The 15,331-nt window shown below is 43.5% G+C and overlaps 1 protein-coding gene across 1 annotated transcript in view; it reads right to left on the bottom strand.

The window, feature by feature from the left end:
• The window catches only part of SSH1 (slingshot protein phosphatase 1), a 94,630-nt gene that overhangs the window by 17,811 nt on the left and 61,488 nt on the right, over positions 1–15,331 (bottom strand). Inside the window, 6 exon segments of the mRNA XM_043977922.1 lie at positions 3,786–3,914; positions 11,532–11,625; positions 12,557–12,599; positions 12,602–12,647; positions 12,649–12,695; positions 12,698–12,750. Coding sequence (XP_043833857.1) covers positions 3,786–3,914; positions 11,532–11,625; positions 12,557–12,599; positions 12,602–12,647; positions 12,649–12,695; positions 12,698–12,750 — 412 coding nt within the window.

Genomic DNA, 15,331 nt, shown 5'->3' with positions numbered 1-15,331 from the left:
TCCCTTTCAGCCCTGACAAAATGATTGCTCTAAGCTCTAATACCCCTTCTAGGTTAAAAAAAAAAAAATCTATTCTAAGCTCTCTTCCAGGCCTGACCCGTGCTGTGTAACACTTTATGTCCTAAGCAGCCCCTTTCTCCAGGGTGTAATTGTCGCCCTGGACCATGAGCTTTGTGGAAACAGAGAGTCAGGAGATGCTCGCTCCTTCCTAGCCCTTCTCTCAGTTCCAACATCACGATGCCTTCCAAAGGAATTATCCATTAAAAACTCACTTGGAAAAACATTCCTAAAGGGAGTGAGGGAATTTCTGGGGAAACTGAGAACAGCATCGCTTTGTTCTTGGGCCCCGTGTTCATTCTCAGTGAGCACTGTGAGGCTCGCCCAATGGATTCCCTTCCAGAGTGGGCAGGGGACTTACTTACTAACCATGGCAGAGGGGTGCGTGTATGTGTGTGCATGAGCGTGTACATGCGTGTGCATGTGTGCGTGTGTGCACGCACACACACACACACACACACACACACACACACACACACACACACGGCTCAGTCCAGGGGCTGACTGGATTCTATTCTATGAGGTCTTAGACCACAATGTGGAAGGATGAGCATAGGACACAAACATGAAGAATCACCTACAAATCCCAGCTCTGGACATTATTACCCTTACCCTATCTGGGCCTTGGGCTCCTCACCGGTAGAGTGAGTGTGTGTGAGTGTGCGTGTGTACGTGTGTGTGTGTGTGTGTGTGTGTGTGTGTGTGTGTGTGTGTGTATAATGGTAGGAAGGACCTAGTCTAGTACTTCCTGAACTTTTTTTTATTTGCGACCCTGGGTATATAGGTATATAAAATAGGTATACCTAACCTTTGACTGTTGCCAAAGTTCTGTGATCCCGTATGGGGTCCCGAGCCACGGTTTAAGACCCTTTGGTCTAGGGGACCTCCAAGACCCCTCCTAGCTCTCAGTCCAAAGAGACGGTCCTTTGACCTGGAATCTTAGAGCTGGAAGGGCCTTTGGAGACATGTATAGGTTGGACCAGATGGCAAACAAGGTCCCAGTCCACTCTCCAATCCTTGGATTCATTTTATGGAAGAGGAAATGGAAGTGGAGAGAAGGGAAAGCACTTGTCCAAGGCCACAAGGCAAGGCACTGGCAGAGCTAGGACAATTCAATCAATAACTGAGCATGCATTTATTAAATGCCTATGATGATGAGGCCCCGGATAAAGTGTTGAGGAAATGAAGGCAAAATAAATAATAGTGAGTACCCTCAGGGAGCTAATATATTAAGAACATAAAAAGAATGTTACAGGGGCAGCTAGGTGGCACAATGGATAGAGCACTGGCCCTGGATTCAGGAGGACCTGAGTTCAAATCCAGCCTCAGACACTACTTGACACTTACTAGCTGTGTGACCCTGGGCAAGTCACTTAACCCTCATTGTCCTGCACCCCCCCCCCCAAAAGAATGTTACAGTAACAATGTAAACACACTTTCCGAGGACTGTCTTCATGAGAACAGTGGTCAGCACATAGTAGGTGCTTGATAAATGTTTGCTGAACATTGTGCATGATCCACTGTGATGGACTCTTCTCTGCAATACAATGATCTGAGACAGTTCCAAAGGACTCATGATGGAAAATGCTTTCCACATCGAGAAAAAAGAACTGTAGAATATGGATACAGGTTGAACTACTTTGTTTTTGTTTTTTTAGTTTTGGAGTTTTTTTCCTTTTGTCCTGATTCATCTTTCACAACACGACTAATGCAGAAATATGTTTAATGTGATTGTACATATATAACCTCTTTAGGATTGCTTTCTGTCTTAGGGAGAGGGGAGGGAAGAGAGGGAGGGAGAAAAATTTGGAACTAGAAATCTTACGAAAACAAATGTAGAAGGGGCAGCTAGGTGGTGCAGTGAATAAAGTACCAGCCCTGGATTCAGAAGGACCTGAGTTTCAAATCCAGCCTCAGACACTTGACACTTACTAGCTGTGTGACCCTGGGCAAGTCACTTAACCCTCATTGCACCCCGCCCCCAAATGTTGAAAACGATCTTTACATGTAACTGGAAAATAATAAAATACTTTTATGATAAGTTTTTGCTGAATTGAACCACCCTGTGCATCAGGTAACACAAGTATTACTATCCTTATTTCACAAATGAGGAAACTGAGGCTTCAGAAGGTGAAGTGATTTTCCTAGGGAGGCACAGAGAATATTGATGGATCTTAAACTAGATCCTCTGAATCCAATACTAGTAATTTTAAAAGTTAAAACTTATTGATGCCTTTTGTTTTATATCACCATCGTTTCCAGCTAGACCAACCCCCAAACACCGAATCTTGCCTTATAAGAGTTAAGCAGACAGCCTGCACAGTGACGCTATCTGAGAGTGTAATCCCTCATGTCTCTACAGAGAAGACAGAGGGTTTCATAATCTGTCTTCTCTAAGGAGAAAGAGGGTCTTTATAAGTAACCAGGGCTTGTATTCCTTCACCAAACTTTTCCTGCCTTTGTCTTCTGTCTTTTCTGCTCAGCTCCTCTGACCCAGAATTCACTTCATGGGACGGGAAGGGTGGGGGAGAAGAATGGCTCCAATCTGAAATTCCTTTAGGAGCAATCATGGAAAAAGTGATACAGAGCACTAACCCCTGCTAATGAGATGATTAAACCCGGGTTAAGGGCACAACCTTCCTAGAGCCTGGGATGCCACCTAGTGGAGAGACCAACACTGGGCAGGAAGATTTCATCTAGAAGCAGAGAAATCATTGGCTTGGGACATCTCCCCCAACCCTGCTGCCCAATTGTGTGGCAGATTATTTTAACCTTGCCGGCCTGCTTGCTGTACTATTAGAAGAGGGTGATGAACAGATGATCTTTAAGGTCTCTCCCCGCTCTGACATTCCCTGTTCTAAGGCCCCCTCCCAGCTCTGACATTCCACGTTCTAAAGTATTTCCCAGTTCTGACATTCTCTGTGTCCTAAGGTTCCTCTCTGATCTTGTATTCTAAGATCCCTCCTTGGCCCAATTCTTTAATTTCTCTGGGCCTTACTTTTCTCTTCCATAAATTAGGGGGCTGGATTACAAAGCAGGGAGATAAAATAGAAAGAAGACTGTATTTGGATACAGATTAAGGTTCAAATCTTGGCTCGGACGACTCCCTTGCTTCTGAGCAAGTTAGATCATCTCTTTGAACCTTTTTTTCTTCATCTGTAAAATAGAGATTAAATACATACTGTACTACCATCACAGGAGAACAGGGAGAGGAGTGCTTGGCAAACCTTAGGGCACTTGTTCCATTCTATTCAGTATTTTTTCTACCTATGAAAGTGTTTTATCATTCCCCATTAGACCACATGATTTCTAACAGAAGGTGGCCTGTTTTCTTTGCCTCTGAATCTCCCACAACAAAAAGCACAGGGTGGAAAACAGTGGTCACTTAATGTTTGCTGAAAGCTCTTCAGCTTTCTAGAGGGCACTCAAAGGAGTGCACATATTACAAAGGGTAGGAGAGAGTCTGAGCACCAGCTTAAGATTTGGGAGTCATAAACCACATTTCAAACAACTGCCTTGAGAATAGACCAACAGATTGCTCTCCAGAAATAAAACTTTACTGGGGATTCTCCCCGACAAGAAAATATTTGTTTCTCAAGTCATTGAGTGCCTGAGCCTGCTGTTTTCTTAGAAACCCTTGGGCCCTCAGGGACTGATTCATGTTCTTGAAAAGAGAAAAACAACAACAAAAAAATGCCACACATGTAACCTGGGCCTCAGCCTCTTACCAGATAGAGGTGATCAAAGATGAGGGAGGGCTTATCCATCTGGCCCAGGATGAGAAGCATCTCATTGTCAATGAATTCTTTGAATTCCTTCAGGTTGCAATTCATCTGCTTCTCTAATTCATTGCGTATCTGTGGAGTGGGGAAATGTCAGGATGAACAATTATTATTTTTTTAAACTTACTTTTAATATTTCATTTTTTTTTCACTTAATGGTATTTTTTTCCAATTACATGTAAAGATAGTTTTTAACACTCATTTTTGTAAGATTTTAAGTTCCAAATTTTTCTCCCTCCCTTTCTTCCCTCCCCAAGACAGCAAGAAATCTTATATAGGATATACAGTACAATCATGTTCAAGATATGTCCACATCAGTTATGTTGTGAAAGAAACATCAGAACAAATGGGGAAAACCATGAAAAAGAAAAAACAAAAAGCAAAAAAAAAGTAAAAATAGTATGCCCCAATCTGCATTCAGACTCCATGGTTCTTTCTCTGGATGTGGAGAACATTTTTCATTGTGAGTCTTTTGGAGTTGTCTTGGATCACTGTATTGGTTTTTTTTTTTTTGTTGTTTTGTTTTAAGTGAGGCAATTGGGGGTTAAGTGATTTGCCCAGGGTCACACAGCTAGTAAGTGTTAAGTGTTTGAGGTCGAATTTGAACTCAGGTACTCCTGACTCCAGGGCTGGTGCTCTCTTTATCCACTGCGCCACCTAGCTGCCCCCTGTATTGTCTTTTTAAAAAATATTTTTGGATCATTTGCTGAGAAAAGCTAAGTCAATCATAGTTAATAATCACACAATATTGCTGTTGCTGTATATAATGTTCTCCAGGTTCTGCTCACTTCACTCAGCATCAATTCAAGCAAATCTTTCCAGGTTTTTTTGAAATCTCCCTGCTCATCATTTCTTTTTTTTTTTTTTTTTAAGTGAGGCAGTTGGGGTTAAGTGACTTGCCCAGGGTCACACAGCTAGTAAGTGTTAAGTGTCTGAGGCCGGATTTGAACTCAGGTACTCCTGACTCCAGGGCCGGTGCTCTATCCACTGCGCCATCTAGCTGCCCCCTCATCATTTCTTATAGCATAGTAGTATTCTATTACACTCACATACCACAACTTGTTCAGCCATTCCCCAATTGTTGGGCATCCCCTGAATTTCCAATTCTTTGCCACCAAAAAGAGGAGCTGCTATAAATATTTTTGTTCATGTGTGTCCTTTCCCCTTTTTTATGATCTATTTGGGATCTAGACCTAATAGTGGTATTGTTGGGTCAAAGGGTATGCACAGTTTTATAGCCCTTTGGGCATAGTTCCAAATTGTTCTCCAGAATGGTTGGATCAATTCACAACTCTACCAACAATGCATTACTGTTCCAATTTTCTCCCATCTTCTCCATTTATTATTTTCTTTTTTTGTCATATTAGCCAATTTGATAGGTGTGAGGTGGTACCTCAGAACTTTTAAAATGTGCATTTCTCGGGGCAGCTAGATGGCACAGTGGATAGAGCACCGGCCCTGTATTCAGGAGGACCTGAGTTCAAATCTGACCTCAGGCACTTGACACTTACTAGCTGTGTTACCCTGGGCAAGTCACTTAACTCCAATTGCCTCACCAAAAAAAAAAAAATTGCATTTCTCTAATCAATAGTGATTGAGAATATTTTTTCATAAGACTATGGATAGCTTTAATTTCTTCATCTGAAAACTACCTGTTCATATCCTTTGACCATTTCCCAATTGGGTAATGAATTGTATTCTTATCCATCTCTATGTCTTGTTTGGTTATAAATTCTTCTGTTCTTCACAGATCTGACGGGTAAACCATTTTTTCCTCTCCTAATTTGCCTTTATGTCTAAATCATGTACCCATTTTGACCTTATTTTGGTATACGGTGTGAGATATTGGTCTATGCCTAGTTTTTGCCATACTATTTTCCAGTTTTCCCAGCAGTTTTGGTCAAATAATGGGTTTTTATCCCAGAAGCTGGAGTGTTTGAGTTTACCAAACAGTAGATTACTATAGTCATTTACTACTGTGTCTTGGGTACGTAACCTATTCCACTGATCCATTACTCTATTTCTTAGCCAGTACAAAACAGTTCTGATGATTGACACTTTATCAGCTAGGTGGCACAGTGGATGGAGCACTGGCCCTGGATTGAGGAGGACCTGAGTTCAAAGCTGGCCTCAGACACTTAACAGTTGCTGGCTGTGTGACCTTGGGCAAGTCACTTAACCCCAATTGACACTTTATAATATAGTTTTAGCTCTGGTACAGCTAGATCATCTTCCTTTGCATTTTTTTCATTAATTCCCTTGATATTCTTGACCTTTTGTCCTTCCATATGAATTTTGTTATTATTTTTTCTAGTGCTATAAAATAATTTTTGATAGTTTTGTATGTCACTGAATAAGTAAATTAATTTATGTAGAATAGTCATTTTTATTATATTAGTTCGGCCTACCCATGAGCAACTCTTACAATTTATCATTCAATGCCTGGGTCACTGAGAAGCTAAATGACTTGACTGGAACAAACCTAGAGACAGACCCTTGATACACTATGACATATTGCTTCTGGTTTTGCTTAACTGTATCTCACTTAGGCTGGAAATTCAGAAGCCACTCATAGGTGTGATGCCACCACTGATTGGCATTCAAACTCTGACCTACTATTTCCAATTGAGCTGGTTATCTCTTCCTTTAGCAGTCTAGTGGTACCTGGCTTCAAGGAGCTCTCCATATTGGTGCCAGACAGAGGGAACATCTGACTGGCTTAGCCCAGTGAAATTCAAGTGATTGACCAGCCTCAGCCCTCCCCCAGAAGCAATGATTACAGGGCATGGGTCACCACATCCTACAACTTAAAAACAAAGCAAAAAAACCACCAAGGTACCTACATTAAATATATCATCATCAGAAAAAAAACACACCATCTATTAAAAACATATGGGAGGGGCAGCTAGGGGTGGTGTAGTGGATGGAGCACCAGCCTGGATTCAGGAAGACCTGAGTTCAAATCCGGTCTTAGACACTTCACAATTACTAGCTGTGTGACCCTGGGCTAGTTACTTAACCCCAATTGCCTCACCAAAAAACCCCAAAACATATGGGGCAGCTAGGTGGCACAGTGGATAGAGCACCGGCGCTAGACTCAGGAGGACCTGAGTTCGAATCCAGCCTCAGACACTTAACACTTACTAGCTGTGTGACCCTGGGCAAGTTACTCAACCCCAATTGCCTCACCCAAAAAAACAAAACAAAACAAAAAACCAAAAAACAATATAGTGTTGTATCTGTTATACTATTAATATACATTAATATATGTTAATATTTATGAAATATGTATAATATGTAATTGCAAAGAACTAGAAATGACCTAAATTGTTTAGTAAACTGACACTGAGGCAGCCAGATACAGAGGAAAGGACCCTAGATTTGGAATTAAAAAGCTAGCATTATATGAGAGGGAAACAGAAGTGGATTTCTCAGTAAATGCAGGAGTAAAAGAAGAATACCTCCATATAGTCTTCATTCTCTCTCTTTTTTTTTTTTGGGTGAGGCAATTGGGGTTAAATGACTTGCCTAGGGTCACACACCTAGTAATTGTTAAGTGTCTGAGGCCAGATTTGAACTCAGGTCCTTCTGAATCCAGGGCCGGTGCTCTATCCACTGCGCTACCTAGCTGCCCCCATATAGTCTTGAAATGGTAGCAATAGCAATAAGACAAGGAGAAAAAATGAAAGGCATAAAAATAGGCAAACAGGAGACAAAATTATCTGTATTTGCTGATGACTTGATGCTTTAAGCTTAGAAAACCCCAGAGAATCAACAAAGAAAGTAACTGAAAAAGAAATGTATAATTCCAACAAAGTAGGATAAAGTCCCCCAACCCACCCCCACTCTGGTCAAATCAATAGCCTCTCTATATACCAATGAGAAAATCCAGAAAAACATAAGGAGATAGCTACAAAATGCATGGAAATTGGGGACATAGCGGGATAAAGCACTGGCCCTGGATTTAGGAGGATCTGAATTCAAATCCAGCCTCAGACACTTGACACTAGCTGTGTGACCCTGGGCAAGTCACTTAACCCTCACTGCTCTGCCAAACAACAAAAACAAAAAACCTTGGAAATATATGGGAGACAATATACCCAGGCACATCTAAGACTTATACAGATTCAATAACAAAACCCTCTTTAAAGAAATAGAAGCCCTAGGCTTCAGATCTGGCTTATTTACTAGTCCTATGACTTTGGGCAAGTCATTTTAGTTTCAAATATAAAATGGGGGAAATATTTCTTATACTGCTTCTGTCAAAAGTCATATTATGAGGAAGACAGCTTATAAAAGCCTTATAGCACCATGGAAAAGGTGAATTATTGATACTATTGTAGCATCATAAAGGATGAGAACCCAACATCCAATTTATAAGGAACTGATACATTTTTAAGGGTAACACGCAACCAAAGAATATGGGCAGAAAACTGATGAAAGAGTACACAATATTAAACACAAACATTTGACCAAGTAAGTGTCCAACCTCACTAGTAGTTAGAGAAATATAAATGAAAACGATACAGAGGTATCATTTGGCACCCATTATATTGTCAAGAATAAGCAGAAGTAACAAAACTCAAAGCCGGAGGGAAGGGGATGTTGTGGAGAAGTAGGGAAACTCATACAATGTTGGTGGAATTGCGGATTGAAAGATTCTTTTTGGAAGGTGAGCTGAACAGAGTATAATAACAGAAGTCATCAAAATAGTAATACCCCAAGTATGTGATCACACACACACACACACACACACACTGATATATACTATATCAGTGATTTATATGCTGACTATAATTGGTGCAGTGGATAGAACATTGGCCCTGTAGTTTGGAGGACCTGAGTTCAAATCTGACCTCAGACAATTACTAGCTATGTGACCCCTGGGCAAGTCACTTAACCCCAATTGCCTTAAACATCTAGGGCCAGATGGTTCCGGAAGAGAAAGTGAGGCTGGTGAATTTGCACAGCCCTCCCTCACTTAAATCCAATTAAGTGCAAGTCATGACATCACCCTGATGTCATGGTCCTCCTCTTTGAGAATGAAGGACAAACAACAATAATACTGAGATACTTCAGGGGCAGCTAGGTGGCGCAGTGGATAGAGCACCGGCCCTGGAGTCAGGAGGACCTGAGTTTGGATCCTGCCTCAGACACTTGACACTAGTTGTGTGACCCTGGACAAGTCACTTAACCCCAATTGCCTCACCAAAAAAAAAAAAAAATACTGAGATACTTCAGCATTATAATACTGCAAAGAAAGAAAAGTGGGATAGAGAGAGAGGGATTGATAATCTGTTGTGGACATTTTGTATGTGGGAATTCATTTTAGGTGTTGCAAGTCTTCCCAACTCCAGGCCCACTGTTTTATCCACTGCACCACCTAGCTTCCCTGGCATACAATAGGTGCTTAATAGGAGGTAGCTAGGTGGCAGAGTGCTAGATTTAGAGTCAGGAGAACCTGAGTTCAAAACCTCCCTCAGACACTCACTAGCTATGTGACCCTGAGCAAATCACTTCACTTCTGTCTGCTTCAATTTTCTCATCTGTAAAATGGGGATAAAAATAGCATCTACTTCCCAGGGTTGCTGTGAAGATCACTTAACACTTACTAGCTGTGTGACCCTGGGCAAGTCACTTAACCCCAATTGCCTCACTAAAAAAACCAAAAACAAGAAGAGATGTAAAAAACTGAAGGAAATTAAACCCATTTTCACACAGGCAAAAAAAAATTTCTTGTTATTTTTGGATTCCTATGTGATTTTTTTAAGAGGGGAAAAGAACACCAGAATAACATTTTTCTCAAGGAACCCTTAGTCAGATGGCATGGCACACCAGGCTTCTGCAGCAAGATAGCTTGGCAAATTATTCTTTCTTTCTTTTTTTTAAGCTCGGTAAATTCTTGACACCAGATGGTCACAGGTCTTTTTCCAGGACAAGATTTCAGAGCTGGAGGGAACACCTCCAGTATCACCTTGTCCAAATCAGACACCCCCCCTATCCCCCGGGAAAAAAAAAAGAATCCCCATGACAATATCCTTGACAAGTGGGTCAACCAGCCTTTGTTTGATATCTCAAGTGATGAGGAGCTCACTACCTCGAGGAGTAATTCATCCTACTCTGACCAGGTCTAATTGTAAAGTAGTTTGTTCTCTCTGTATAAAATCTACATCTGCTTCTTTGCGGCTCCCACCTAAGAACAGGATATAGCTTGTTTGTGTGGAAGGAGAAGCTAGGTGGTCCATAGTTGGCACAGAGTGCTGGCCTGCAGTCAAGAAGATTCATCTTCCTGGTTCAAATCTGGCCTCAGAAACTTTCTAACTGTGTGACCCTGGGCAAGCCACTTCACCTGCTTGCCTCAGTTTCCTCATCTGTCAAATGACTTGAGAAATGGTCAACCACTTTAGTCTCTTTGCCAAGAAAACCCCAGATGGGGTCACAAAAAGTTGGACATAACTGAAAACAACGAACAAACAATAAAACAATATTTGTTGTCTCCCCATTAGATTGTAAGTCCCTTGAGGGCAGTGATTGTCTTCTGCCTCTTTTTTATATTCCCAGGGCTTAGCACAGTGCCTGGCCCACGGTAAATGATAAATGTTTACGGATTGATGGAGTGATACAAGATGAGTGAAGTATTTGAGAGGGGAGGATTTCAAATTTTCTTATCTGAAAAAATTGGGGAGGGGGATTCTACTGAACTAGAAACTCAATACAAGTCATCACTAAGCCGCTCTGTAAAATGAAAGCATTGGATTGGATAAGGGATCCTTAACCCTTGCAATCAGACAATCCTGGCATTTTGGTGAAACCTATGAAGCCCTGCTCAGTTTCATATTTTTAAATGCATGAAACAAAATACGCAGGATTATCAAGGAAACCAATTACATGGAAATGCACTTATCAAAATATTTTTAAAACTATTTCACAGATCCCAGGCTTTATTAAGCTTAAAATCACACCAAGATGGGGGCAGCTAGGTGGTGCAGTGGATAGAGCACTGGCCCTGGAGTTAGGAGGACCTAAGTTCAAATCCGGCCTCAGACACTTAACACTTACTAGTTGTGTGACCCTGGGCAAGTCACTTAACCCCAATTGCCTCACTAAAAAAACAAAACAAAACAAAACAAAATCACACCAAGACACTTGAGACCCCCTGTATATCTTATATGTACAATAGCTGTGGGATCCTTGAGAACTGGAACTATCTTTTACCTTTCTTTGTATCCCTGGCACTTAGTGAAGGGCCTTATATATACAAGCACTTAATAAATGCTTATCAAGTGACTAAAGTTGCAAAGGGGCAAAGTGAGGTTTGATATCAAGAGAAACTTCCCAACAACTAAAGCTGCCCAAAAGGGGAATGGGTGGCTGGCTGGGAGGGAGTGGCTGGATACCTGAAGGATGACCACTTGTCAGGTGCATGTTCTAGAAGGGGTGACTTTTTCGAGTATAGTTTGAAGGAGCCTTGGGATCCTCTCCAACTCTGTTGATTCTGTCTGTGTTCTCATTTCTACAAACCTAACTCTCCTATTTCTTAGTCCTGTGATGCAGCTAGTCATGTCCTCCCTCTGAACCTCAGTTTTTCCATCTGTAAAATGGGAATAGAGATACTTCTTTCTGATGAATTGTAGAAATCTGTGGACTGTGGGGCACCATGGAAACCTGCAGCCAGGATGCTTATCCTCTTACTTCTTTGGAGGTCACGTTTTTCCAAGTCCTGACTCATCATGTGCTTCGGAGCTTGGCTTTGATGAGGCGCTCCGTTCTTCCCCCTTCCGTTGGCCTAGGGACAAAGAACACTGAGGAAATCGTGGGTGGGGGCACTGTGGAATCAGGCACCGACCAAAGTCTTCTAAGGAGTGCCTGTGACCCTGCCTGTGATGCTTTGGTCAGAGCGGCTGGGACTTTTTAACAGGAAGGGAGTGGGGCAGAGGTCAGAGCACAGGCTGCGTCTTTGGAAAAGCCCCTCAAAGATATTGGGAAGAACCAAGAGGCCCTGAATGGGGAACAAAGAAAGGGGAGGAACCTGGCATCCCAAACAAACATGGTGGCAGGCCATGTCAGAGATGGCATCCTAGAAAAAGAGATTCTTTTGGAAAACCAGGTTGGAGCAGCTGAGAGATACGAGGCTGAGGGGGGCGGCGACCAGGTAGGGGTGGGAAGGTGAGGTGCCTGGCAAGCCAATGGTCTGGGAGTCCAGGAAACTTGGATTCCTGGACTTGACTCTGCCATTAACCACCTGTATGACCTGGGCACATCACCCTCCCAGCTCTCACATCCCCTGTTCTAAGGCCCTTCCCAGTTTGGACATCCCCTGTTCTCCCCCTTCTGACATCCCCTATCTAAGGCTCCGCCCAGTTCTGATATTCCCTGTTCTCCCATCTCTGACATTCCCTGTTTCTAAGGCCCCTCCCAGCTCTGACATTCCCTGTTCTAAAGGTCCCTCACAGATCTGACATTACTCTGTTCTAAGGCCCTCCCATGACCTCGACATTCCCTGATCCAAGGTCCCTCCTGGCACTAATATTGTGTCCATTTCTGGGGTCCTTTCTATAGCTGATTTTCTAGAATTCATAAATTCTAAGGTCCGCCTGAGCCTACAACTTTTCATTCCATGTTCTGGCTAGATTGGCTCATTTAATCCCTTTATGGCATGTGGTCAGACTGGCCCAGTTAGCATCAGAGGGTGAAGAAGAGGGGACCTTGGCACCTACTTGTCCACAAAGAGGGCAGGGGAGTCGGGGCCTCGTGACTCAGGTCCTGCATGGCATTCCACTCATTGATGCAGCTCTGGTCAGAGCCGATAACAGCTCTCGTAGTAGGTGGCCCACACCAGGGCCATGCCGCCAGGGAGTAGTTGTGTCTCCGGGCCACCTCACAGGCCTTGTGCAGAATCTGGAGGGCGGACCTGCAGGCAGAGAGAGAGGAGGGTGAGACCTAGCAATGGACAAGGGCTTCTGGGAGTATCCTTCTAAGAGGCGGGGTTTCTGGTTTTGCCAGCACAGGAAAGATGGGTGAACCTCGGGGATTTTGCTTCTTTGATTTAACTCAGCCCAAAAAGCTCATTCATTATTATTATTATTATTATTAATAATATAATAAATAATAATAATATTAAGCACTGATTATGTGAGGTATTCTGTGCTAGGCATTCCAGATGCAAAACATAAACATGATACCACCACCCCCCTTCATGGAGCTTTTGTTGTTCAGTTGTTTTTCGTCATGTCGGACTCTTTGTGACCCATTTGGGTTTTCTTGGCAGATACTGGAGGGGTTTGCCATTTCCTTCTCCAATTCATTGGACAGATAAGGAAACTGAGGTCAACAGGGTGAAGTGATTTGTCCACGGTCACACAGCTAGGAAGTGTCTGAGGCTGGATTTGAACTCAGGGAGATGAATCTCCTGACTCTAGGCCCAGCACTCCATCCACTGCAGTGCCACCTAGCTTCATGGAGTTTACTTTCTTCCACATGCCAGCCAATGAAAGAGGCACAAAAGAGGCAAAAGCAACGTCAGACATTCCCTGCCTTCAGGGAGGTTACACTCTGCAGTGTCCTAGGCACTGTATTGAGACGGAGGAGAAGCAAAGACAAATGTTATCCCTCCCTGTGTTCAAGGCTTTGGAGGGACCATGAGGAGGCAGGACAGACCGTAGTTATTACTGGGGCAGAGCAGCCAGTCCCCACGTGCACACAGACACGGACGTTAAGCTCCAGATACAGATGGGAACCCTTCATGCACCCTCCCCCAAGGAGAGGCAGCGTGGTATAATGGGAAGGGCTGTGGTCTTGGAGTCTGAAGAATGAGACTGACATGTGCCTACCAGAAGTTGGGCAAGTGCAAACCCCTGTGAGCCTGAGCTCAGAGAGTGAATATTCTGCCCTCTCTTGGGCCTGGTTTCAGGTCACATCCCCTCCAGGCCATCTCCATGCCCTGCTGCCACCCCAACCTTCCCTGGTCTATTAAAAAAACTCCTTTGTATCCCCGTGTGTAGGAAATACCTGACATACAGCAAGCACTTAATAAATGCCTGCTGACTGACCATTGGAGAACAGTAACCAAATCCATACAGCCATTCCTGGGTAAAGTGTCAACGCATTGTCCTCCAATCATCATTCCCTCTGACTTCCCTGTCCCCAAACACCATTCCCCTTTATGGGCTGGCTTCCCCTATGGGAATGGAAGCTCTCAGAGGCCAGGCACTACCTTTTTGGGTTTTTTTGGTGAGGAAATTGGGGGTTAAGTGACTTGCTCAGGGTCACACAGCCAGTAAGTGTCAAATGTCTGAGGCCAGATTTGAACTCAGGTCCTCCTGAATCCAGGGCTGGCGCTCTATCCCACTGTGCACCTAGCTGCCCCCCCAGGCACTACCTTTTGTTTGCTTGTCCCCACATGCTAGCACTTAATAAGTGGTTTGTTTTTTCATTCCTGTCCATTCATTCATTCAACACATATTAGCTGTGTGAGCACTGAGCCTGACTTTGCTAATCTATCGAATGAGAATAATATGCCCACTTCCCACGGCTGTGGACGGGAAGCTTGCAATGTCATGGAAACACAAAGCTAGATTAAAGTGGGACTGCAGTCCCACTGTGCTCTGGGACACAAGGTCAGCACAGAAGGCCATCCATAGCCCTGGATCTGGAGCCAAAGTACCTGGGTCAGTCCGCTATTTACTGCCTGGGTGACCTCGGGCAAATTATTAACCTCTGTTCAAAGTGGGGGTTGGGCCAGATGGCCTCTCAGATTCCTTGCAGCTCTCATTCTAGGACCTCTGACCTCAGATTCTTTTATCTTTTTTCACACGACGGTTTTAGCTTAGAAAAACTGCAGGAGTGAGACTGGCTTCTGAAGCTGTCATTATTGTGAACACATCAACCACACGGGGCCGCCATGATGGATTCCTAACCTACAAAAGCCCCACTTCCATTCTCAGACCGATGGAGAGGGTGCAGGCTGGGACCAAAGAGAGAGAGGCTGTCGGATGGAGAGGAAGCCACACGGAGAATCTCATGGGTTGGCTTGGTCACTTTTGTTGTGCATGTTCAAGGAGGCTGGGAAGCCCCAGTGCCTGGAATTTCCTAAGTGGGTGTGAGGAAAATGATATTAAGAACAAAAGAATGTGACACTGGAGTAAGGACAGAAATGGGATGGGACTCCTGGACACAGATGTATGATGTGCTGCAGCCAGATGTGGGCCTGTGGGCACTGCCAAAGATGGACCCAAATATCCGCGTGACTTTTGGATCCTCCCCAAGGGTCTCACTTTAATTGGATCATAGATGTAGGGCTAAAAGGACCTTAGAAGCTAGCAAAAGCCATCTCATTGTACACATGAAGAAACTGAGGTTGACAGTGTTTAGTGACCTGACCAGGGTCATACAGCTAGTAAGCTTCTGAGGTAGGATTTGACTCGAAGGATCTAGATCTATTCACTGATGCAGGCCAACTTTTCTCTATGTGAACATTAAAGAACTGGACTAAA

This window comes from Dromiciops gliroides, chromosome 1 (genome assembly GCF_019393635.1).
Source record: "Dromiciops gliroides isolate mDroGli1 chromosome 1, mDroGli1.pri, whole genome shotgun sequence".
NCBI classification, from domain to species: domain Eukaryota; kingdom Metazoa; phylum Chordata; class Mammalia; order Microbiotheria; family Microbiotheriidae; genus Dromiciops; species Dromiciops gliroides.
Note: the sequence above shows the minus strand (reverse complement) of the source record. Positions and strands in the feature narration are given on the sequence as shown.